The sequence below is a fragment of the Mytilus galloprovincialis genome, chromosome 5, assembly GCF_965363235.1.
Source record: "Mytilus galloprovincialis chromosome 5, xbMytGall1.hap1.1, whole genome shotgun sequence".
Lineage (NCBI taxonomy): Eukaryota > Metazoa > Mollusca > Bivalvia > Mytilida > Mytilidae > Mytilus > Mytilus galloprovincialis.
Genome location: NC_134842.1, coordinates 59,545,387 through 59,573,293, shown reverse-complemented (window position 1 = coordinate 59,573,293; position 27,907 = coordinate 59,545,387). Strand labels below are relative to the sequence as shown.

Here is a 27,907-nt window from a genome sequence, read left to right as displayed (position 1 = left end):
AACTGCATACCAAATACCATTTGACCCCATAAACTGACCTAATCACAAACAAATACATTGTACATGAAAACTAAGCAAAAATTTCAAAGTCAATTGACCATAACTGAGGGGGCAGGGCCAAATAATCTCCATGTAAATGAGATATATGCAAATGCTTATACAACTGAATACCAATTATCATTAACTCACCACTAGTGGTTCGCCATAAACTGACCTAATCACAAACAAATATATGAAAACTAAGCAAAAGTTTCAAAGTCAATTGATCATGACTGATGGGGCGTGGCCAGATAATCTCCATGGAAATGAGATGTGCCAAAACTAATACAACTGCATACCAAATATCTTTGACTTACAAGAATTGGTTCACCATAAACTAGACCTAATCACAAACTAATAGATATAGGAAGATGTGGTGTGAGTGCCAATGAGACAATTCTCCATACAAATAACAATTTAAAAAGTAAACCATTATAGGTTAAAGTACGGCCTTCAACACGGAGCCTTAGCTCACACCGAACAACAAGCTATAAAGGGCCCCAACATTACTAGTGTAAAACCATTCAAACGGGAAAACCAACGGTCTAATCTATATAAATAATACATTGTTGACGTTGCTGAAAACTGAAAACCTGTCATAAATAAGCTGGGTCTAACTTTTAGAAGCTGAGAAAAATGCAAGAAAAATGTTATAAGAAAATACAGTCACAAAGACATAAGGAAATTGGAAAACAGTATCACACTTGCCCCTCCTTTTGAAGGGTGCTAAAATACAAATTCTACAGGCTAGATTTTATTATGTACTATAGATTACTTGCCTGTATTTCTACCGTTAAATCTATCTTTCCTTTCACACCATATCTAAAATTAAACAAAATTGCTTTACTGATCATGATTGAATTTTACATTGGAATTTTTCAGATCAAGGTTTTAATAAAATTGAGAATGGAAATGGGGAATGTGTCAAAGAGACAAAAACCCGACCAAATAAAAAACAACAGCAGAGGGTCACCAACAGGTCTTCAATGTAGCGAGAAATTCCCGCACCCGGAGGCGTCCTTCAGCTGGCCCCTAAACAAATATATACTAGTCCAGTGTTAAAGAACGCCATACTAATTTCCAAATTGTACACAAGAAACTAAAATTAAAATAATACAAGACTAGCAAAGGCCAGAGGCTCCTGACTTGGGACAGGCGCAAAACATACCAACCCCCCTTAATTAAAAGCAGATGTCCCTAGTGCTGTGCTACTTCAATCCATTTTTATTAAATTCTAAGTTTTTATGGTGAAAGATTTCGGAATTTTGGAAGCAAGCTTAAGGTGCTCCTTTTATTTCATTTAAAATTAACTCAAATGTTGGAATGGTAAATTGATGATTATTTCAGGATTTTAAAACTTCAGTTACTTATGATAGTGGGAGATATTATGAACATAATTGTGCAAATCGTGATACAAGCATGAAATTTGGTATATAGGTTGACTAAATGATAATTAAAAAAAATCCGCTGCTGGCCATCAAATTTTTATCATTTTTTCAAAATGGCCACCGCCCATTTGGAAATGGCGTCATATCCAATTGGCTACATTTCGTAAATCCTTTTACAGCTGTTTTATATGTATAATCCAATGTAAGTTTTGATAAAACTTCAACTAAAGTTTGTAAAGTGCGATAAAACAATACATACACAAAGAAAAAAGTGACTTCCGGTTCCGAAATGGCAGCAACAACGGGTAACATGTCAATTTTATCATTTCTATCAACTTAACAAGAGATATCACAATCTTTGTCGGGTTCAAATGCATAAATACAGATTGACTATCTTATAACTATCTGACAGTGACCAATACACACACCTGTACAAGGAAGACCAGAACGGTAGCATTTACAGTTACCCACACAGCTTTGTTTCTTGCATTTGCATGTTAAAAAAATCCTGACACGAGGATGCCACGGCAGCCAAAGAAATTCATTTTGGTTTCCAACTTTCATTGTCGAATGCATAAATCCGGATGAGCCCAAACATGTTCACTTGATATGCTTCTCTTTTGATGTGATCCGGATGAGAACCTCTAGTAGGCAGAATAGCATCATAAAGCCACTACTTCCTTGCAAACGATTCAAATCGTGTCTCCTTTACAGCAAATGTTGAGTTTGCAATACATGGTGCAAACAAATGCTTCTATGTTGTCAATGTCTGTGTCTGTGTTTAAATATCAAATTTTCAGAATTAAAATTTAGTTTTGTAAATTAAATACTCACCTTCATAAATTTAGATATCAGTCCACTCGCTGCATTATTCAACCGGAAACCAGCCAGAAAAAGAACCATGACTCCGTGACAACCTCTCCCACCTGACACCTGTGCTTCCTAAACCTTCATCATTTATTCCTTAAAATGCTAGGCACTAAGGGGATGAAGGGGAGGGGGGAGGGACCTCTGATTTATGAAGGTGAGTATTTAATTTACAAAACTAAATTTTAATTCTAAAAATTTGATTTTTATTACATTAAATACCTCACCTCCATAAATTTAGATAACAGAATTTAACGAAGCGCTGAATCCCCATCACTAGGAGGAGGAAAAACAACATGTTGAGCAGCAACTAAAGGCCCTAAAGAATAGAGGTTGTCACAATGAAGAGGCATGGAACGTAAATAATGGTTATAAAAGGCACTATCAGACCTCCAAAAACCAGCTGACATGATTTCCGACATAGAGGAGGAATTAAAAATGTTCCAAGAAGAGGCTAAACCTTTAACTTCATGTGCTTTAACTTGATGTTTAACTAAAACTTCAGAAGAAGCAGACTTATAAGCCAAAATGACAGTATTGCAAATCCAGGTAGAAATGGTTTTAGCAGAAATGTCAGAAATTCCTTTTTTAATAGGAATGAACAACCTAGAAGAACCAGCAGATCTTAATTTAGCTGAAGAAGCTAGGTAAACAAGCAAGGCTCTCACTGGACACAAAACCTGATTATCCGCCGTGGGAGGTAACGCAGGAATAGTAATTAAACCAGAACCTTTATCAGGTAACTGGTTCTTTGCTAAAAAAGATGGATCAGTGAGAAGAGTAACTGAAGACTTATCAGCCGCAAAGCGGAGACAAGACTCAGAAATTGACAAGGCATGAATCTCACTCCTTCTGCGACCCGTAGCCAAAGCTATCAGAAAACAACATTTATAAGATAAAAATTTCAAGGGGGCTGAATGTAAAGGTTCAAAAGGTGGAAACTGAAGAACCTTCAAAACTAAACCTAAGTCCCAAGAAGGAACCAAACGCCTTTGACGAGGTCTATTAAGGCAATCTAATTAAAATTAAATCCTTTAATTGCTCCTGTTGTGATATGTCGCGCATCAAGGGATCCTTGATGCACGACATATCAGAACAGGAGCAATTAAAGGATTTAATTTTAATTAGATTGTCTATTAAGGCAAAAGTTTTTTATCAACAAAGACAAAAACACATTGTCACCAAAATCAGAGCCTCCTGAAAGTGATATTGTTCTGGCTATGGCAGATCTATACATACACGTGAACCTCCCGACGGGAGTACAATAATCCCGTTTTCAGGGGTCTCCTCCCGCCCTCCCGTTAAGGAGAAAAAACTCCCGTGTATGAAATATTTCATGAATGAAAATTTTCGGACGTCATATTTAATCATTTCTTACTACTGTACGGGTGTAATTGACACCTGTGTTAAATTTTACCTGTAAATCAAAGAAGACGTATAATTATATGGCTTCACTTGACAGCTTGGGTGTCAAACATACTGGTAATCAACGATGTTTACCTCTGGCTAACTGCCGTTGTTTCATAAAAGCTTTGAGCATTGGAAATAATTGAAATACATTTTTGTTACTTCCCTTTGTTTTATCCTGTTTTCAGTTATTTTGCTTTTAAAAATGTAAATTGTAAAAAGACTATAAATGATTAATATTTTAATCAAATAATCATAAAAGGATGGTAATTAAATGAATTTAAATGTTTTGGGACAAATAAAAAAATATAAATTTATAAATTATTTTAGCAATCTAGACTTCCTTTCAAGGATTAAATTGAAGTTTATATGGTAAATCTGTCTGTTAGGTATGTGTTTGGAATATACAATATGTACATTTACAGACTGAATAAAAATCCTAGTTAGTTTACTTCCTATTAAGACCTTGGGATAGTATATATAAGATTTTATTGTTTTAGCTAGAGAGCAAAACATTTACACTGTTTAAGTCTTTATAAGTTTTCTAGAAATATGACTTTCATAATGCTTAAAAGCCATGCAGTACTATTGTTTTTTTAATTAATTTATGATGTTGCAAATATACATGTAGAGCATTATTTGTCTATACAGTTACCAATGATAAGGAGATGGAGTTATGAATACAAATCTATACAGATAAGATAAATAAATATAATGATTTATTTGCAAGCAGTGAACAATCATTTATCAAAAACAAAACAAAACAAGAAACAGATTCTTCTAAATATTCTTCTTAATATTTTATTTCATTCAAATAGAAAGGCAATAAGGGTACTATAAACATATTACAATTTGATGGACATTTGAAGAAAAACACAATTTCTACATCATATGGTTACATTTACGACAAAATTTATGTCGATAAAAAACCTCCTGATCTGAGTCCTAATCTCCTGACCAAAATTTCCAAATCTCCTGATCTGAGTTTCACAGTCCATCACATGTATGTCTATATCCCTTTATAGTAGAAGGAGAATAACCCTTTTCTTCAAAAAGATGAAGGAAAAAATCCGCTAACTGTTGGACAGTAACTGTGATAGGATCAATCTGTTTCGACAGACACCAAGTACAGAAAATTGACCATTTGGAGTCATACACTGCTCCTGTAGATTGTCTGACTGATCCTGAGATACGCTTGGTTGCTCCCTCAGAAAAGCCTCCCTTTCTGAGGGAATTCCTGACAGTAACCAAGCGTGCAGATGGAGATTCTCTAGACCCTGATGCAGTTTTCTTCCTTTGAATTGAGACAGAAGATCTTCTCTTAGAGGAAGACGAAGAGGCTTCGCACAACACAGAAGTAGTAGTTCTGGGAACCAAGACTGTCGTGGCCAAGCCGGAGCAATAAGAATGGTCTTGCAAAGATCCCTCTGAATCTTGTGCAAGATCTTTGGAAGAAGACGAAAAGGAGGGAACATGTAACTGAACATTCCCTTCCAAGATAGGGTCATAGCATCTACTGCCCAGGCTTTCTCGTCTGGAATGGGAGAAACGTAAGTCTCCAACTTGTGATTCAGACTGGTGGCAAAAAGATCTATATGAGGACGATCCCAACAAAGAATGATCTCCTGAAACACTGACGGATGAATTTCCCATTCTGTGTTCACTGGAACACGGGACCGGGAGAGAGCATCCGCCAGAAGATTTTGACTGCCTGGAACATGTCTCACTGACAGAATTATATCGAGACTGTGACACAGAAGAAGAATTTCCTTGCTCAGATGATACAGAGAAAAGGAATGGGTCCCTCCTTGATTCTGAAGATAAGCCACTACTGTGGAGTTGTCCGTGGCAACCAGTAGTGACTGACCCTGAACCACAGCCTGAAACTGACGGAGAGAAAGGAACACAGCTCTCATCTCTAGCAGATTGATGTGTTCCTCCAACTGAGCACCTGACCAAAGGCCTGATGCTGTCCTGCCCTCCAGATAACCTCCCCAACCCATCAAACTCGCATCTGTGAACAGAGTTAGGCTGGGGTCTGGAGGATCCAACAAAACTCCCTTCCGAAGATGTTTTTCCTGAAGCCACCATTGAAGATGAGGTAACAACCGAGGAAGAATTGGAACAACTGAGAAATTGGGTGCCAAAACTCCGACAGATACCACTGGATTGGACGAATATGTAGACGTCCTAGTGGAATGACGTCCATGACCGAAATCAAGAAACCCACCAGCTGAAGCAATTGACAAGCTGGGACAGATGAAAACTGAGTCAGAGCATTGACTAACTGACGTACCTTGACTACCTTCTCTTCTGGAGGAAGCACTAGACCCAAATCTGTCCGAAAAAGTTCTCCCAGGAAATTGAAACTCTGACTGGGAATTATCTCAGTCTCAGGAGTAAAAGGATAGACAAATTGGTGTGTTCCTCCAAAAGAGATCAGCAATGATTCTTGATAAGAGAATCGTCTAGGTAGGAGTGAATGAGTACTGCCTGAGTATGAAGATAAGACACCACCGTCTGAAAAATCCTGGTAAAAACTAGGGGTGCAATAGCCAGGCCAAAAGGCATAGCCTTGAAACTGTAAACCTTGTCTGCCCAAACCAATCTCAGGAAATGACGAATCTTGTGAGAAATTGGGATGTGAAAATAGGCATCCATCAAATCTAGAGAGGTTGTCCAAGTTCCTAGATGAATAGTCGACCTGATAGACCTGTTGGTCTCCATTTTGAAATGTGGGACCACTAGATACTGATTGAGAACAGAAAGATCTAGAACTGGTCACATTTTCCCGTTCTTCTTGGGAACCAAGAACAGCCGGGAATAAAACCCTAGATGAAAAGGAGGATTGACCTCCTCCAACACACCCTTCTGTATAAGAATGTTCACTTCGTCTTGTAACAACTGATTCTTTTGAGAATCCTTTGTCACTGACAGATTGATTGGAACAGGAGAAAGAGGAGACTGTTCCAGAAACTGAAGTTCCAATCCCCTCCGTAAAATGGAAAGTACCCACTTGTCTGAAGTTATCAGAGCCCATTGATCTAGAAAGTGGGACAGCCTGCCCCCCACTGGAAGAAGAGGAAGAGGAGAAGTATAGTTTTCCTCTTCCAGTGGGGAACGATTCAATGGAGGGGACAACACATCACTTACCCTGCTTCTTTACCTTAACAACTTTAGTTTTCTTCCCACTAGAATAGTTGGGACGAGAAAAAGCTGGTCTCTTCGTAGGCTGTGAATTCGAAGAAGAAGAGGTAGAAGCCTTGGGTTGATGAGAAGAAAAAGGATTGTTAACCTGAGTGGTCTTGACAAATCTTTTCCCATCAGTGACCTTCACATCCACCTTGACCACAGGAGGGGACTTATTCAACTCCTCCTGTAACTGCTCTAAGGAAACAGAGAACAACTTGTCCTTAGACAAAGGAGAACTGACAAGTCTCTGCTGAAGCGCTTCAGAGACAGTTGATTTATCAAGAATCTCCTGTCTCTTAGCAAGAGTTAAGTTGGCCACAGTACCAAGAAGAAGGAATTGAGACATTCCAAGACTCTTGTCTACCTGAAGCAGCATAGACCTCAAGTCTGAAAATTCCTCCCCTTTGTCCTTTAACAGAGACCCAGCTGCTGACAAAAAGTGCTCAGCTGTCTCAAGGACAAAAGTCAAACACCTCAGATTATTCTCTGACTTGACATAAGAAGCTTGAGAAAGTCTGAGGCCATCCAAAGGTTTCGAACCAAGTAAACTAGAAAAAGCCCTGTCACAATTAGGAGCCGACATACCCAAGAAAGATCCATGGATCTCAAAGTCCTTAGATCTACATCTCCCTGGGTAAGAGGCAGGTCCGAAACCAGAGAACTTACTACCACCAGTTTTGCTAGTGATAGCAAGATTCTCAGCCAGAGAAGAGTTTACAAAAGACAAAGCAGTTGTAAAATGCCCCGACTCTGGAAAAGAATAATACCCCTTAGACTCTGGCTTGACTATACCTGAGCAAGCCATGAAATCCGAAGGAGTAGAAGAAACCCTAGGTGGAGACGACATGGGCATATCTGACATATCCCTGCGAATCGAGTAGACCAGACTCCTAAGGCAATCAGAATTGCATGAAGAAGGCTCCTTAGGAATGAAAGCATCTCCCTCTGTGCTTACTACACTGTCAACATCTGAAATACCACCTTGGTCATCCAAAAAGTTACCCTCCTGACTTCTAGGAGCCAAAGACACCGAGTCGTCTTCCAACAACTGTCTAGGAGGTCTGGGAGGGTCCTGTACAGGATCCTGAGACAGACCCCTAGACTCCATCAGATCAAGCCTGTTACCAAACTCCATAAACTTAGCATTCACAGTAGCTTGAATCTTGTGTATGGACGTGGTAAGACTCCTCATCTCATCCTTAAAAGAGGATGACTCTGAAGAGGGTCTACCACCAAACCCCTGACCAGACCAAACTGATTGAGCCAAATACGGGTCAAAGGGCTGGGGATAAGGCGGCAAGTTGGGCATACCCATAGGCATGGGAGGGTAGGCAAAATTCATGGGCCACCTAGTCCTGGAAAAGGGGTCACTCCTGATGCCAGCTGGTAGAGTCTCCTGCCTGCTTGTCGTGCAAGACACAGGAGACGTTGGTATCTGTGCAGGCCTAATAACGGTATGTGATACCCTGCTAGGCCTAGATAGCCTCAACTGACTGGCACCGGGAGTGAAGGGCAAAGTCCTGACAGGAACAGGTTCTGAGTCCTGTTCCATACCAACACCTGAAACACCTGGAAATTCCAAACTTCTATCCCAAAAGTCATCAGAATGGGTGGCCGAACGCCAAGGGGACAACAAATTACTGTTGGAAGTGTGTAATTGACTGTCACTTACCTCTTGGGTAGCCGAAGCTGGAATTTTATCCATAATATTCAGATAAAATGATAATAAATTATCTAAATATACTTATAATAAACCACTTGTTTGCAAAAAATATACTTTTTCCTCCTCCACAAAAGCGTGCAGCATGCGTTGTTGAACCGGAAAAAATGATGAAGGTTTAGGAAGCACAGGTGTCAGGTGGGAGAGGTTGTCACGGGGTCATGGTTCTTTTTCTGGCTGGTTTCCGGTTGAATAATGCAGCGAGTGGACTGATATCTAAATTTATGAAGGTGAGGTATTTAATGTAATAAAAACAAAAGCGGGGTAAAAAAAGTCTGTTACATCAGGGAATACTTCTATGTGTGCCAAGTTGACCTCTTCACGTTACCATGAAATGCCGACACAGTGTCACACCCATTAAATGCATGGCCGAAAAGAAGAGCAGCTACACGAGGACCAAATGAATTTGCTATTACATGTAGAGGAAGCCATAGAAAGCCTATATTCTTTCAAAAACCTATTTACAATTTGTCCACACCTTATCTTGCGAGTGCTGCAATTTGAAATACTACTACATCAGTGTTAGTTCTACTTTTAACAATCATTTTTAGCAGCATGCTTATCATGAATAATCATTCGTGTATCTGTTTCTTCATGGTAAGGGGATAGCTGGGAATTATCCGTATTGAAATGGCAAAGAATATTTTTACCTTGAGTAACATAAGCATTTTTATAAATCACTAAAAAATTATGTCGGCAAGAAACTTGAACAAATCCGTTTTGTTGTCATCTTCACAGAGAAAACTTGGCGTGTTATCAGTACAACCAACTTTCCGTTTAGCACCAATACTTTGACTTTTTCTCGTCCAATCCTTTAAATCATTCATTTAATAAACATCAAATACAATGTCTACTCTTGGATACCTATCGTTGCAAGATTTTAAGCTATAAGGCAGTATGACATCATTTGCATAATCATCAGATATTTGTTCCCCAAATGGTGGCCTCGAATAAACCATTGCTGCTCCACCAACGACATATGCGTCAGAATTTGGATCAGTTAATGGGAAATTGCAAAATATTTCAAGTATACCTCCTTGCTGTGATTTTATACCACTGTTTAAAGTGACATTCTGAGACAAAGACGGGGGAGCATTTTTGTGTTCATGGCTAACGAAATCTTCAAAGTCAAACTGTCTACTTTGACAAGAAATTAAATTAAAATAAAGAGATCGCAATTACTTTTCAGGTTCTCCAGCTTTGTTTTTGACAAAGACGTTTCCAGTTTCATTTTACGCCTTTTATAAGGAATTGTTCTTTATATCTGGTTATAAAAAGTATATTCTCTTTCGTTTTGCATTTGCTTCAAAAGATATCCGTATTGTTTGGACCCAATATCTTGGAGTTTATATACATATCTTACAAGCTTCCGAATCCAAAACTTCCATAAATGAGCCAATTGTGTATAAATCTGACGACTCTTCTAGAAATGAATTTCCAAACTTGTTCATCACTTTGGAAAGCCTTTGAAGCTTTTTGAAGAAATACTTTTGTGTATCATGTCGTTTATCTGTTAAAGAATGACTCAAACGACTAGATCTTTAATATTCATCTACCAGTCTACTGACTTCTGGTCCAGCTATCATCCATCGTCCTAAAGGGATATTTGGTTAAACGTATGGCACCAACATCGCCCTTCACAATTGTATTATTCTGTTTTTGTGCCTGATCAGTTGTGATATAAGAAAACAACTATCTGGTCTTACGCAAAGTAAAATGACCACTTGCAAATTCCATTGCCACCTGTGGGTGATGTTCGTGATGGGATGCCATACCTCGGAAATGGATCGCAATCGGTAACCATCGAGAATAATCAACATGATCAAGACAAACAAAATACGTATCCTGCTTAGTATGGACTGTTTGTAAAGTACGATATATGACTTGTGAAATGGGCGTAGTACCGAAAGCACAAGAAATTCTTAATTCATAATTGAACGCCAGAAATTAAACTGTGGTCGAGAAGACTCTCTTTCCTTACACCAGTTGATCAAATACTTAAACGTCACAGAGTCATGGGTTATATGTTCTGCGTTTACTTGTTTATAAGCTGGCATTATCAATTCAATCAACACACATGCTGTCATCGATGTGCGTGTTTAGTTCTTATTACATTTGAACATATATGAAAAGAATCGCCATTCTAGGTGTTGCAATATCGGCTCCTGTGAGGGCACATATCCATCCACTATCACGCAATATTTTACTCAGACTTTTAAAACAAGTCATTGTAATGTACAATCCACCAAACATGACGATAAACTTATCTTCTCCGTACAAATCTGGCCATTCGCACTGAAATTGCTTAACCAATACCAAGGTGGTTAATATGCAGCTATGATTATGGTTGCCCGGGATTTAGAAAATTAACCACCTTTTTCACCTTATTCAATGAATGCTTGATCATTACACCTGAAAAGACATGTTTTCAAACAGTGGCATCATAAAAGTAATACGAACTTGAACAGAAGATCCTAGATGTTTAGAGGAATGAAATGATGACAAAGATATGTTTACAAAATCCAAATCCTCATCCGTAAGATGAACTACGATTTACATCATTGTGCTCTTATAGTGCGTGCAAATCTCTTTTTTTGTCTATAAATAATCTGCGCATGCGCGAAATTGTTAAACGCATATGTATCATAACCTTAAAAAGTGGTATCAAAAGTTTCATAACCTAATTAAAAATCCCAAAGCGCTAAGTATATAATGAATAGTTCAAATGTTTTTGTGACATTTTCGCACATGCGCAAACCCTGAACATGTAAATTATTCAGTTCTAGTATATATGTCACATGAAAAGACGGTAGCCACCAAATCTGATATTATTTTATTCTAAAAGAAGGTCAAAGAAATTTTTTTCCAGAAAAATAGATTTTTTAAACCCGAAAAAAACAGCCATTTTAGAAAAGGTGGTGGCTATCTTGAAAAAATGATTTTTTTTATGGCCAGCAGTTTTTTCTTAAAAAGTATATAATAAGGATGCTTTGTGCTAATTTCTATACTTGTATCATCATTTGCACAATTCCCTCCATTTTGCTTGCTAATATCTTCCACTATGATTGATGCAAACTAACAATGATACTATATTCTGTTCATTAAACAGAACTGTACGATAATGTTATGTTGATTTCAACAAAATATCAACAGGTTAAATCACTACTATTTGACTTACGACTGCCTGTTAACACTCGTAAGTTTGAGATAAAAATTACAATAAAATTCTACTAAGGATAGCTTATGAAACGGGGGAAAAACTTATGATTCGATAGTAATCCCTATGCCACACAGGTGAAATAAAAACAAAAAATCAATGAATTTTAGAACCCACAAACATGTAACTTTTGCTCAAACAACAAAATTAATACCCATGAATAAAATTATTTTCTAAGTATAGGGAAATTCGAAAGATGAAACAATTTCCAAATTTTTTTAATAAGAACTTATATCAATATGGTCTCTATTCCTACATCATCTTTTTTTTATTCAACCTGGCTATAATTTCAGGAATTCGTAACCTACCAAGTTGTCAGAGTAAAAATCTTACATTATTTACAGACTACAGACGCCATGTAATAATAGCTGCTAACTTTAAGTGCTAGTTTATCTATAGGTCCATCACCTAAAAAAATTTCCTTTGTTTTGGAGTAAATTTAAGAGATTAGGAACATCAAAAAGCTATGACAAAGCTTACCTTGGACACCAAATATTTTCTTCAATATCTGTTACTTTCGTAATGTTCAGATCTTCTTTTCTGCAAAAAAAAAGGTTCTCACAAATTCAACAACTATGCATTGGTAATATTTGATTTGCCCAGCTTTCTCTTCCAAATGTCACAAAGAAATTTTATTTAAATGTAGGTTCATGTGGGCCTGGACTTGGTGCTTCAAAAAGAAAATTTCTTATAAAATGTTTAATAGACATATTGAAATTGTTTCAAAATAAAATGGAACATTTAGAAGACATCCAATCAGAAGCAAAAAAATATGGCTCCATAGAAAATTATGCATGAAGATTCCCTTAAGCATACAAGTAGTGTCAATTATGTTAAAAGTCCCATAACTCTAGATATGGAATGACAAGCCAGAAAATTTTCAAAATCAAGAGCAGAATACCCAGTCATAACAATGAAAAACTAAGGATTTTCTTATCCCAGGCATAGATTACCTTAGCCATATTTGGCACAACTTTTTGGAATTTTAGATCCTCAATGCTCTTCAACTTGTTTGGCTTTATAAATATTTTGATTTGAGCGTCACTGATGTGTCTTATGTAGACGAAACGCGTGTCTGGCGTACTAAATTATAATCCTGGTACCTTTGATAACTATTATTAAGTGTGAAGCAATTTGATGCAAGCATACATTTTTTTTTTAAATGATATATGACCTTTAAAGATGCCTATTTATCTGATTGTGGAAGTCCCATATAAGAGAGAGGGAGACATTAAACAAATAAAATGTTTGATATCCTTGTAAGGTGGAAGTGTATGGGTCTATGTAAAATCCTGATAATTTTGAACAAGATAGAGCAGTTGTTGTAACAGATATATTAAATGGTTAATTTCTGTGTCATTAGGTTTCTTGTGAAGAGTTTTCTCATTGGCAATCACCACAAATCTATAAGATTCAACAAACCCAGTACAATGTAATAAAACTGCCAGGTCCATAGATCATGAAGGTTAAAAAAAAAGCATTATTTGACCTTTGTGGTAGGTGGGTCACAAACATAAAGATTAGGGAAATCAATAAAACAGTAATTTCACTCTATTATTCATATTCAAAATATCACTACAATATATACTTTAGGGAACATGCAGAGGCAAAATTTGTGTACTGGTCCAACCATTTCTTCATCTGTGGGATGTATTTCTTTATTTCTTCTAGAACCTCTCCTTCTGTTGTATTAGATTTGTACCTAAAATAATCAAAATATGTCACTTAAATATAACAATCAATGATGTGAACATAAGTGGACAAGATACTAGAGGCTCCCAGGGGCCCCAATTGTCACCTGGCAAAAACATGCAGCTTTAAAAAAATAAGCATCACATGTAGCAATCATTAAGTAGCCCTATAAAAGTTTCTTTGACAATTTCAACTTGGTAAATTGTTGCTGGTCACACCCAGAAACTCATCAGAGATATATTTAAATTCTTAACCTGAAAATAAGGTTACCTGCAGGGAGTTCCCCTTTTTCACCTCTAAGTGTAACGATATGGACCTTGTCTTTAAACTTTAGTTTTGGGGTTGTGACTAGCTCATGAACAAAAACAAATCTTACGTTAACGACATTTAATAAAAGAGAGAGTAAAACAAAAAGGCGTTTCCGGACATCACTTGTACAATTCCATAAAACATATATAACCGAATGACACATATATAAAACATATATATCTAAATATATAACATAAGACAGTGAAATCATTCTTTAAATTCTCATCTTAAATTCAGTTTTTCCAAGACACTGGGCAGAGCATTAATTTGATATTAAATAAATGATTTAAGACCCTTTCAAATAGCTATAAAAAAAATATTGTGTCCCTCCATTGATAAAAAGATAACAATTAACCCAATATCTTGTTAATTGTAACTTAGAAAGATGGAAATGAGGGTAAAAAGATACCAGAGGAAAAATCAAACTTATAAGTCGTAAAGCTAAACTGTCAAAGCCAGCCAAGAGACAAGTTAGCAAAAGTCAATAATTTAATAAAAGGAACAGAGTCCCAATGTTCCCTGCCTTGCACATATTTTATCTATCCAATGGCCATCTATACATATATATATAGCTAGAAAAAAAAACTAGATGCTGTCAAGAGCCTGTGTTGCTCACCTGTATCTATTGTGGTTTTAGAAATCATGTAAAATAAGATTTAAATCATAATAAATAGTATTAGATACCCTAACAATGATTGAGGCCATGATTGGTTTAATTTGGCACAGTATTTAAATTAAAAGAAAGTCATCACACTAGTAACTAGAATTACAATAGTTACTAAAGACCCCTTATCATTATTTAAATGAGTTCTCAAGTTGTGACCATCTGAATTTGTTTTTTTACAATTTTCCCTTAGACTTCTATAGTAAATCCCTATGTTCTATTTTTAGCCATGGCAGCCATATTGGTTGGTAGGCATGGTCATTGGATATATTTTTGAATCAAGATACCCTATTAAAAATTGTGGCTCAGTTTGATTCTATTTGGCCCAGTAGATTAAGTGAGGAAAATTTTTGTAAAAGACTGCAAAAATTTTATGAAAAAATTGACTATAAAGGTCAATTGAAAATTTTGGTCCTATCAGTTTTTTTTGCAGATCATACTTTGCTGTACATTATTGCTGTTTACAGTTTATCTCTATCTATAATAATAATCAAGATAATAACAAAAAACTGCAAAATTTCCGTAAAATTACTAACTCAGGGGCACAACCATACAACAGGTTGTCAGATTCGTCTGAAAATTTCAGGGCAGATAAATTTAAATCTGATGAACATTTTTGCCAACTGTCAGATGAGCTAAAAAACATAATTGAAGAAAGCAAACCAGTTAAAATTGAGAATTATCTCTTATTTGATTTTAAACATATCTTATTCATTAAGATATGAAAAGGATTGAGCAACAGGCACAGCCTATAAAAGCTCTCTCCATATTACATGTTCAAGGTATAATTCAATTATAACAACTGTATTAAAATAATGCAATTTAGTGGAACATGCATGCTACTTATGAGCACACACGAGCAAATATATGTTTACAGTGTTACTTACTAAATGCAAAGTATATTTAAGTATATAGGCAATTAATCATCATGTATTCAAGAACCTTGAAACATGCAAATATCCTTTATAAGTCATTAGAAATATATATATATATGGCTTGAAAGAGACACTAAGCTTGCTTAGTGGATTAAATGAATAAATGTTTAAGTGGAGGAAAAAAAATAAAAAATAACACTAAATGAAACAAAAAATAAGTTAGTTTCAAACAAAACGTTGAGTGTCACTGATATATTTATGAACAGATTTAAAAATAGCAATATTCATATCATATGGAAATAATGTTTCCAAAAAGTAATAATTCAATATTTATATCAACATTATCAGCAATGGAGTTAATGAAATCAAGAAGGATCTGTCTTACATCATTGTACTTAGGGCAAATGAAAAAGAAATGTTTGTTATCCTCAACAGGGTGATTACAGTTTGCACAAAAAGTGTTCTCGGATAAGAATTGATTAAACAGATGAGATTTTAGGCTGCTAGCATTATTTCTGAGTTGACAATGACTTATATTAAGTTTCCTTATCCCATAGTTGAAGGGTTTAAATATATCATCAGTCCTATAAAACTTTTCCAGTCCACTTATAAATATACCCAAACTTGGGGGTTTTTGTAAACTCAAAGGAAGACTATTCCAAAGTCTTATAGTGGAAGGAATGAAACTATTGAAATAAGAGCTAGTTCTAGCAAGAGGCGGATGAAAAGTGTTATTTTCATTCCTCAAAGTATAAAGGGTTTGTCTGGGAAGATATGGCTGGACTAACTCATATAAGTATGCAGGTGTCATCCCATTTAATATTTTATAGAATAGTATAAGCTTATGTTTATTACACCTATTCTCCAGAGTTTCTAAACCTAATTCAATATAAAGTTTTTGTCTGGAGGAATTACGTCGTAAACCTGTAATAATTCTAGCGGCTTCTATCTGAATATTTTCAAGAAGCTCAGACTCGTGCTGGGAGCAATTGCCCCATACAACATCACCATACTCTAATATAGGTCTAATAAAAGCATAATAAATATGTATAAGTGAACTCCTATGTAATAAATGTTTAACTTGACGAAGCACAGATAGAAGAGAGCATGCTTTTTTATAAATAATATCAATATGTGAGTTCCATGAAGCTGATGACTGAAATGTTATCCCAAGACAGTGAATATTTATTTTCTCAACCTCTTCCCCATTTATCCCAAAAAATACAGGTGGGTGTTCCCTTTCCCTTCTTGTAAATACATGTACAATATTTTTAGTTTTCTTAGAGTTAAATTGAACAGCCCATGATTTTGCCCAATTTGAGATAACATCCAAGTCATCAGTCAAAGAAGCAGCTGCTACAGCAGGATCATCACCTACTATAACAAATAAAGAGGTGTCATCTGCAAAAAGTCTAATATCATTAGAAATGTCATTTACTATATCATTTATATAAATAAGAAACAGAAAGGGTCCTAAAACTGATCCCTGGGGGACACCTGCATGTATACTTCTTAGAGTTGACGAAAAACCTTCTGAAACGACCTTTTGTTGACGATGTGAAAGATAACTTTCTATCCAAGATAAGAGCTGATCATTTATGCCAGATTGTTTAAGTTTAAATAAAAGTCCTATATGCCAAACTTTATCGAAAGCTCTAGATACATCACAAAATACAAACCTTACATCCCTCCCACTATCCATATTAGGCCACACCAATTTGATTCCTTGTTCGACTGACCCGCCCGCACCTATTTTTTTCAAAACAGAATTTTTTTATTTTTTTTATATTCCCGCTTCCCGCATCCGGAAATGTAATCATGTCCATTTCCCGCACCGTTTTTTTTTGTAAACATTATAAAAAGATATCAACATTTGTTTTTAAAATCACAGTCTAACCTGTATATAACAATTTTAAACATAAAAGCACCCCAGCACACTTTGTAAATATCTGTGAGAATATTTGTTTCAGCATGAAACCTACTTATCCAAAGCGGGAGTGCTCCGATCAAGGATTTGTATCTCCGATATAAACCTATATCAGCGGAAATACCGGAGTAAAGAACAAAAAATTGGTTACTTTCCCCCTTACTTATATTCCCTATCAAAACATGTTCGTTGGTAGAATAAAGTACAAAGAACTTCTGAAGGATTTGCCTTCAACTGCAATTATATTGTATGCTGGCGAAACAAAACTATCCATAGCCTCTGCATGTTTATGCACCTGTCCTGATTGATTGAGGGGCCTGTCGTTCAGCAGTTATCGTTTGGTAATGTTGTTCATTGGTATTTTCCCGTTTGGATATATATGATATATCAATTAGATCGTTGGTTTTCCTGTTCGAATTGTGTACGCTAATAATTTTGGGTCCTTTATAGCCTGCTGCTTGGTCTGTATCAAAGCTCTGTGTAAAAGGCCGTACTTTGACCTGTGTTTGTTATTTATATCAGGTTGAGAACAACCCTCCCTCAGACAACATGGACAAGGGGTCATTTTACTGATGTAGAAAAGAAAATAGAAATACCAAGGATTTGTATAGTTCTTCTATACAAAACCTTTGAAAACTTAGAATTTTGTACTCAAAAAGAGGAGAGTTACATTATATTTTAAACAACTTTTTCTAAAAGAGACTTATTTTGAATGATATTAATCTGTTAAAGTAAATGTGTTAACATGGTTAAAGTCCAGGAATATTACAAAATTCTTGGACATGTTTTGACCATTTAATACCAGATAGATATATAGTTCTTTGAGAAAATATGAGCCCTTTTGTACAAACAAATATATTATAACATATTATAACTTATATTGATCCCTCATAAAACATGTAAAAGGTATATTTATAACATTAAAGGGTTGTCCCAAAACTGATTATGACTTGGATGGAGAATTGTCTCATTGTCAGTCACACATACATGTCATACATAGACCAGATTTAATTATTTCTTGGTGAACAGGGAAAAATACTTCAGAAATTAAAGAAATGTCAAAGTACAAGTGATAAATCAAGCTTTAATATTGTCAAAACCTACTATTATATGTTTACAAAAAAAAAATATAATCACTCTCCTCTACTTTTCAAGCTTCGCCTCAAAAATTTGCAAATTAAATATTTTTTTATTTAAATTTTCAAATCGCTTGCTTGCCCCATATTTTGAAGTCTAAAAATCCGTAGAACAAGAAATTAAATTGGTGTGGCCTTACTAATAATTTTATGATATATTTCAATAATCTGATTAACAGCAGAGTCACCTGGCTGGAATCCAGATTGAAACTTTGACAAAAGGTTATTACTTCTCATATAATTATACAAATGTTTAAATAGAACTTTTTCCATAATCTTACAAACAATACTAGTAACAGATATTGGACGATAGTTTAGAGCTGAATGTGGACTACCTTTTCCTTTAAAAATAGGATTAACATGTGCAATTTTCCATAACAGTGGAACCTGTTTAACTGATAGAGACATCTATTAAATAACTTAGTTAATGGTTTAGAAATAAAGCTAGCAACCTCTTTTAAAATTCTAGGACTGATACCGTCAGGTCCAGCTGGTTTGTTAACATTCAAGATTTTTAACTGATCTAAAATTTCTTTCTCAGTGATGACAAATTTATTTAAATGACATGGAGGAGGCTCGATATTATCAGGAATTTCTGGTTCTGTATCAATATTAGCTATATTAGCAAAATGATTGTTCAGGATCTCTGATTTGTCCAATGGATGAATAAAAATTTGGCCATCATATTCCAAAAAAGGGGGGGACTCTCTATTTTTAGTAAAATTTGATACAGACTTGGCAATGCGCCACCATTTACCAGGAGGAATATTTTTGTCAGTAAGTTGAGATGTCAGTTTGCACTTATAATCTTCTTTTGCCTTTCTAGCTAAGCTGATAATTTCATTACTAATTTCTCTAAATTTTTTCCAGTGATTTGGATTATTTGAAGTTTTCGCTTTGTGGTGAATTCTATTACGATGTCTTATCTTGTTTCTTATTAAGTTGTTCATAAAAGGTTTATCATTTGGTCTTACTGTAATAGTTTTAGTAGGTATATATCTATTTACAGTACTTTCGAATGTTTTGACAAAGTTCATATAAACATCATTTATATTATTTGAATTAAAAACAACATCATCCCAGTCAGTATTGTTCAACTGTTTTTTTTAGACCTTCATAATCTGCATGCTTAAAATCACGAATTTGTCTTTTAAACGAGTGTTGTTTAAAAGTTTTAAATGAAATTTCGACTGAAACAGGAGAATGAGAACTGCATATCGGTGTAAGAACAGTTACTGATTTAATTAAGTTCTTGCGATTAGTCACACATAAATCAATACAAGTTCCAGTTTGGGTTGTAAAGTTGGTAGGCTCCCAAACAACATTATCTAAGTTTAAAAGGTTACACAGTGTGGGAACGGAACTGTACGGTTTTTTAATAATTTGGTCATTCGGGAGACTGTCAAGCGGTGCTCCGACATTTGCAAAATAACAAGTTGCTTGAAGGAAACTTTGATGAACTCTTATGTTCCATTATAACGTTTCTGCTTCAAGTTTTGATAGCTAAAACATTCTTTATGTAAATATGAACCAATAAAATAATAAAAAGGATATATGCATTCAAACATTTTCTTTAGAATGGTAGAGCTCGTGTAAAACGATCAAAATTGTCACACAACAGCGATCAAAAATGTCAAATAAACATCGAAAAATCAATGTTTGCTACCTGAATGTTCACATGTACCTTTTCTGATATATACTCTTACCTGTCTGAAAGTGTCAAAGCCATTGTCCCAGTAGAATTCCAAATATATTCATTTTCTCCATGTCGGATATTTTTATTGACTGTACAATCGCTTGCAAGTTTACTGTAATATCACTCGGAGCCTTCCTGTACAATCGCTCGGAGCTTTCCTGTAGAATTGCTTGTCAAAATTTATTAAAAACATTGCACATGCATTGCATTGGTTGTTTCTTGCCGTCCTATTATATTCATCTATGGTATTTGAAGTGAAAAAGCACAAAACCAGTCATTTTGACGATTAAGATTCTATCAAGGAACCCTTTTAAGGTCACTTTATCAGCGACATAAAGAAAATGTGTACAATAGAGTATAAAAAAGAAGGTGTGGTATGATTGCCAAAGAGACAACTCTCCACAAGAGACCAAAATGACACAGAAATTACCAACTATAGGTCACCATACGGTCGTCAACAACGAACAAAGCCCATACCGCATAGTCAGCTATAAACTGAATGCCCCGAAATAACAATGTAAAACGAGAAAACTAACGGCTTATTTATTTACAAAAAATGAACGAAAAACAAATATCATAACCATAAACAAACAACCACTGAATAAGTATACAAGACAAAAAGAAAAGGACAGTACAAAATGTTTTAAGAATCTAATCTAAAATAGAAAGTGAAAATAATCCTCGTACAAAATAAATATTTATTTATACCGAAAAGGTGACTAGATGCTCTGGAAGGGTAATTAGCATATTTTGAATTTTACTTATTATTTAAAAGCAATAAAAAAAAAAACATATTTGACAAATACAACAAAGAATTTTTCATCACAGGATCGAGATATTGTAACTTGATAAAGGAATTCGAATGTGGAATGGTGGTAGTTAACCAATGATCCAAGAAAAGACACGTATTTGTCAATAAACATGATATTAAAATAAGAAGATGTGGTATAATTTAAAATGAGATGTCTGTTTATTACAAGCTATAGCTACTGGTAGAAAAAGCTGCAGTAAAATTAAATTTTATCAAGGATAGGAGAGGATTTGTTATTTGAAAAACAGAGCCTCGGAAAACACAAAATCCTTCAACATGATTTTTTTATATATCAATGTCACGATTCAGGAACTTTTCAATATTCCCAACTATAGCATCCGACAAACGAACGAAACAGGTTTTTTTTTTGTGAGAACGACATTTTATCAAACCACATCTGTATCTTCAATATAAAAATAAGGAGATGGTGTGATATGACTGTCAAAGTTTTAAAAAAAATGGATTTAAGCAATTATAGTCGGCTATAAAAGGTCTCGACTAAAAAATAAGAATCAATACCTTTCGAATTTAACTAATTTATAATTTAATTCATAATAAAACAATTTACGAAAAACATATATGACAAATATGAACCAACGACAACCACTGAACTACGGGCTCTTGACTTGAAACAGGAACATAACGAATTTGGCAGGGTTAAAAATGTCTGTGTGCGCTCATTTCTCCCCAAAGCTAGCACAGCACAAGACCAAAGTATAAAAAATCAGATGAATGATCGGATCATCATTTAATACTATCATTGACGATATCAGACCAGGTGCGGATTCCGCCTCTCTGCAAAAGGGGGATCAAAACCACGGAACACCCTGAAACGTTCACAAAATTAAAAAAAATCGAAAAAATGGGGTTTCAACCACCAAATGTTATAATTATATATATATTTAGATATATGTTTTATATATGTGTAATTCAGTTTTATATCTTTTACGGAATTGTAAAGTGATGTCCGGAAACGCATTTTTGTTTTACTCTCTCTTTTATTAAATGTAGTCAACGTAAGACATGTTTTTATACACATTATCGCTAATCCCGGCAGACCCGGCCGCTTGAACTTTTGCCGCATACAACAATCACTTTTTCCTTGTGGCGTCAGATATTTTTTGTTTTATTACGTCAAATTTTTACGGGGAACCTGTGTGATATCCAGTAATGGCGGACAATAGCGATAAAGTGTATTGCTTGAACTAGTCACAACCCAAAACTTATAATTAAGACGAGGCGATATCGTTACACAAACTGCAAAACTCCCTCTCCGCGCATACCGGATCCGCTAATGCAGGCTACATCCATTCGAATAAAAGATTCAAACATAAACTTGTAACACTTTTGAGTGTGTAATTTAGGTTTAAAATAAATTGATACCAAATAACTAACTGTTATTAAATCGAAACAGAAAAAGGAGAGAACAATCATGCCAGACATTTATTGTATTGGATTGCAGTAGTTTTAATAAATATTTATATGACAAAAGTATCATGGTAAACATAAACTGATCATGAATGTGGTAGAAGAGATAGTAGTAAGCATTATCTACTTAAGAGTTATAATTAGTCACATGCCACTAGAAACTATTACAGCAAAATGCAATGAGTGTGTAGGTAAAGGTAATACCTTTGACTAGATTGATTGCTAGCTTGAACGTGAAGTCATAACAAGGTAAAGTAGGTAGCTTCCTTTCGGAGTAGTCTAGGTGGCCAAACGATGAAAAAAAAGGCTCCGAGCAATTGTACAGGAAGGCTCCGAGTGATATTACAGTAAACTTGCAAGCGATTGTACAGTCAATAAAAATAACCGACGTGGAGAAAATGAATATATTTTTATTTCTACTGGGACAATGGCTTTGACACTTGCAGACAGGTAAGAGTATATATCAGAAAAGGTACATGTAAAAATTCAGGTAGCAAACATTGATTTTTCGATGTTTATTTGACATTTTTGATCGCTGTTGTGTGACAATTTTGATCGTTTTACACGGAGCTCTACCATTCTAAAGAAAACGTTTGAATGCATATATCCTTTTTATTATTTTATTGGTTCATATTTACATAAAGAATGTTTTAGCTATCAAAACTTGAAGCAGAAACGTTATATAGGAACATAAGAGTTCATCAAAGTTTCCATCAAGCAACTTGTTATTTTGCAAAAGTCGGAGCACCGCTTGACAGTCTCCCGAATGACCAAATTATTAGAAAACCGTACAGTTCCGTTCCCACACTGTAGGTTAAGTAACTTTTTAAAAGAGTTACTTGTGTTTGACATCATATCGCAATTGAAATCACCACAAAGGAAAATTGGCAAATTACAATCAAGTGCTTTATCTACTGACTCATTAAATAAGTCCCATATATTAGAATTTGAGTTTGGAGGACGGTATAAAACACCAACTAAAAATTTTTCATTACTATAATTCCTCACTTCAACCCAAAGCAACTCAAGATTGCTTACAGATATGTCATTCTGTATAATAAAATGTAGACTATTTTTCAAATAAATTGTCACACCTCCACCATGTCTATTTCTATCTAACCTAATAGGCTTATGAAACCCATTTAATTTAATTTGGTCATCGGTAATTGACTTGTCAAGATGAGATTCTGATATACAAATAATGTCATACTCATGTAATTCATTGTTAATGAGATCTAACTTAGGAAGTAAGCTACACACATTATTGTGTACTATTTTCAAATTCTTTTTGTTACTCTGATCTGGACCTGGATTTTGCTCAATTCCAGCAACCAGTAACAAAAACTGTATAATATTACTGAGGAAAAAAACATTTTTTATGATAGGGAGGATTATTTTGTGATTAATATTATAGTTTACAAATTTACAGATTAATGTTAAAAACATTGATCAGTCAAAACTATCAAAACTTATAATGAATATATAGTGAAACATAAGCACATGATGTACACTTTGGACAGACCTTCGAAACCAAAAGCTGGCATATGCATTGATTAACAGGACACTCAAAACTAGACGAGATAAAGTACAACACAAAACATACATGTACATAACATATATACAAAAGGAAAACATTGATAAATAACAAATTTATGTTAACGATATAAATTATCCCTTATATTGTGATACTGTTATACTGTTGAAAAAAAATTTAGCAAGGTCTGTGTTCATGCAATAATCTTTGTTTTAGAGTTACAAAGATGTGGGCAGTAATTGTAAATTGTGAGACTGTGAAATGTAGAAAACAAAACAAAACAAAAGCAAAATATATTAGTAAAAGTAGGATAATATTTAGCTTGCATTTCAGACAAAAATTGAATAATGCGCAGTGATATTGACTAAGGTAACTCTATTGTATTCCATGACTCCCTTGGATCCGCCTCTGAGATTCAGACGAAGAGCCTATAATCCATTGATTGTTTTTGGTTGCCAATGAGGCAACTCTTCACAAGAGACCAAATGACATAGAAATGAACAAATACAGGTCACCGTACGGCATTCAACAATGAGCAAAGCCCATACCTCATAGTCAGCTATAAAAGGCTCCAAAATGACAAATGTAAGACAATTCAAAGAAGAAAACTAACCCCATAATTTTTGCACAAAATAAGAAACGAAAAAAACAAATTTACAACCACTTTATTACATGCTCCTGACTTGGGACAGGCACATATAGAATTTTGCCGGGTTAAACATGTAACAGCGGACCCAACCCTTCCGCTAACATGAGACAGTGGTGTAACAGTTCATTGAAAGTCATATGCTAAACGTTTTAAAAAATGCTATCAAATTGGATATCTTACATGTGTTTCAGCTTGCTCAGCCAGTGATATTTGTATATGTTGAATTATTGTATTTACCTACCAATTTACACTTTCGTATAGATAATGAAAATTTTTACATGTACAAAATACATCCAAGAATGTTTCAATAATACAACTGTTCTTATTGGTTGCTGTATGCTGTTATGGCGGTATTTATATTTTTGTTTTTAATATGTGGATGTTCGCTTGTCATATTTTGGAATTTTTGTCAGATTTTCCAAATCCTCTGTTTTTAACCATTTAAATGCCTTAACAAATTTTTCTTTTTATAAATCATTTACATGTATGATAATAATTATATATAAGCCATCTGTAAAAGTAGTATAAAATCTTTGTTATTTTTTCATGTCAATGATAAAGCTATGAAAAATCAAGAGAGAAAATTTTCCTGCCAAAATTTTACTGGCTAATATCTCGAAAACAACAATATTGACCTATATTTTTTTTTTGCTCTTTTGGTTCCTTTAATAATCTTCTATCAAGATATACTAGTATTATGAAAAGCTTGTTATTTTGAAACTGAGTAGCGAACCTCCTTAATACATACAAAATTCATTGACATATATACAATATTGTTGCAATAAGTGTAATGATAACGAACCGTACACACCATGAAAATAAAGACACTTTAAAACATGTATTTTTGTGTTTCTAGATACCACATAACCCTACCATCTTTATAAGTTTGTTAATTTAAAACAATGAATTTTTATAAATTGTTTTACTAGATGTGTCAAAGCGACATGAATGGCCCCGTCTCAAAAAGTTGAAAAATCTGCAATTTCAATAACACATGTGGACACAAACATGATGGTAGTCTCACATATTAAAAATCAGCCCAATATCTGAAAGCATTTAGAAACTAGAGGCTCTAAAGAGCCTGTGTCGCTCACCTTGGTCTATCATGTGAATATTAAACAAAGGAAGCAGATGGATTCGGAACAAAATTGTGTTTTGGTGATGATGATGTGTTTGTACATCTTACTTTACTAAACAGTCTTGCTGCTTACAATTATCTCTATCTATAATGAACTTGGCCCAGTAGTTTCAGTGGAAAATGTTAATAAAAATTTACAAATTTTATGAAAATTGTTAAAAATTGACTATAAAGGACAATAACTCCTTAGTCATTTCGGTCATGTTGACTTATTTGTAAATCTTACTTTGCTGAACATTACTACTGTTCACAGTTTATCTCCATCTATAATAATATTCAAGATAATAACCCAAAACAGCAAAATTGCCTTAAAATTACCAATTCAGGGGCAGCAACCCAACAATGGGTTGTCCGATTCATCTGAAATTTTCAGGGCAGATAGATCTTGACCTGATGAACAATTTTACCCCTGTCAGTTTTGCTCTTAATGCTTTGGTTTTTGAGTTATAAGCCAAAAACTGCATTTACCCCTATGTTCTATTTTTAGCTGTAGCGGCCATCTTGGTTGATTGACCGGTCATCGGACACATTTTTCAAACTAGATACCCCAATGATGATTGTGGCCAAGTTTGGTTAAATTTGGCCCAGTAGTTTCATTTTTGACTTATTTGTAGATCTTACTTTGCTGAACATTATTGCTGTTTACAGTTTATCTCTATCTATAATAATATTCAAGATAATAACCAAAAACTGCAAAATTTCCTTAAAATTACCAATTCAGGGGCAGCAACCCATCAACGGGTTGTCCGATTCTTCTGAAAATTTCAGGGCAGATAAATCTTGACCTAATAGATTATTTTACCTCGTGTCAGATTTGCTCTAAATGTTTTGGTTTTAGAATTATAAGCCAAAATCTACATTTTACCCCTATGTTCTATTTTTAGCCATGGAGGCCATCTTGAATGGTTGGCCGGGTCACCGAACACATTTTTAAAACTAGATACCCCAATGATGATTGTGGCCAAGTTTGGTTTAATTTGGCCCAGTAGTTTCAGAGAAGATTTTTGTAAAAGTCAACGACGACGGACGACGACAGACGCCGGACGCCGAGTGATGAGAAAGGCTCACTTGGCCCTTCGGGCCAGGTGAGCTAAAAATGGACTAAAAAGGGCAATAACTCCTAAAGGGGTCAACTGACCATTTCGGTCACGTTGACTTATTTGTAAATCTTACTTTGCTGAACATTATTGCTGTTTACAGTTTATCTCTATCTATAATAATATTCAAGATAATAACCAAAAACAGCAAAAATTCATTAAAATTACCAATTCAGGGGCAGCAACCCAACAATGGGTTGTTGGATTCATCTGAAAATTTGAGGGCAGATAGATCTTGAACTGATAAACAATTTAACCCCCAGTCAGATTTGCTCTAAATGCTTTGGTTTTTGAGTTATAAGCCAAAAACTGCATTTTACCCCTATGTTCTATTTTTAGCCATGGTGGCCATCTTGTTTGGTTGGCCTGGTCACGCCACACATTTTTTAAACTAGATACCCCAATGATGATTGTGGCCAAGTTTAGTTTAATTTAGCCCAGTAGTTTCAGAGGAGAAGATTTTTGTAAGAGTTAACAATGACGGACGACGGACGCCAAGTGATGAGAAAAGCTCACTTGGCCATTTGGGCCAGGTGAGCTAAAAAATTCTGTATAACTTTGATTTTCAACAATTTATCTTAGTCCATAGCCCGAGCAGAAACAAATCTTAAACTTGATCTGTAACTCATCTTGGTTAACTCACATGCCAAAAATCATCCCAATATATCTGAAAGCATTTAGAAAAAAAAATCTGTATAACTGTGATTTTCAACAATTTATCTAAGTCCATAGCCCGAGCAGAAACAAATCTTAAACTTGATCTGTAACTCCAAGATTACATTTGTTACACTCCGTCAAGGCGTGACAAAAATGAACAGTGAAAGCATTGATATACATGTCAACAAAAAATCTCCAGTTATGACTTGACAACTCTGTTTCAATCTGTACTTGTAAACTTGAAAATGGATATGTTTTCTATAGCAATTTCTGATCTACTGAAGTTAAAGGGAAATAATTTACATTGTAGATAATCTACTGTTGTATAAACTTTGATTATGTCCCTTTACTTCATTTCACTTTTCTAACAAATGAACGATGGAAACAATGTGTAGAACAAGTAACTGATGAATTGTCAGTAAGTAGAATTACGATCAAAGTTTTTTATAAAACAAGTGTTATTT

The 27,907-nt window shown here is 34.8% G+C and overlaps 1 protein-coding gene across 3 annotated transcripts in view; it reads right to left on the bottom strand.

Moving 5' to 3' along the window:
• LOC143076153 (DNA replication ATP-dependent helicase/nuclease DNA2-like) overlaps window positions 1–27,907 on the bottom strand; it is a 197,584-nt gene that overhangs the window by 124,647 nt on the left and 45,030 nt on the right. For all 3 annotated transcript variants that reach the window (XM_076251829.1, XM_076251830.1, XM_076251831.1), the window contains 3 exons: window positions 13,419–13,532; window positions 12,311–12,370; window positions 819–861 (listed from right to left, as the gene is read on the bottom strand). In XM_076251829.1, coding sequence (XP_076107944.1) covers window positions 819–861; window positions 12,311–12,370; window positions 13,419–13,532 — 217 coding nt within the window. The remainder of the gene's footprint in view (window positions 1–818; window positions 862–12,310; window positions 12,371–13,418; window positions 13,533–27,907) is intronic.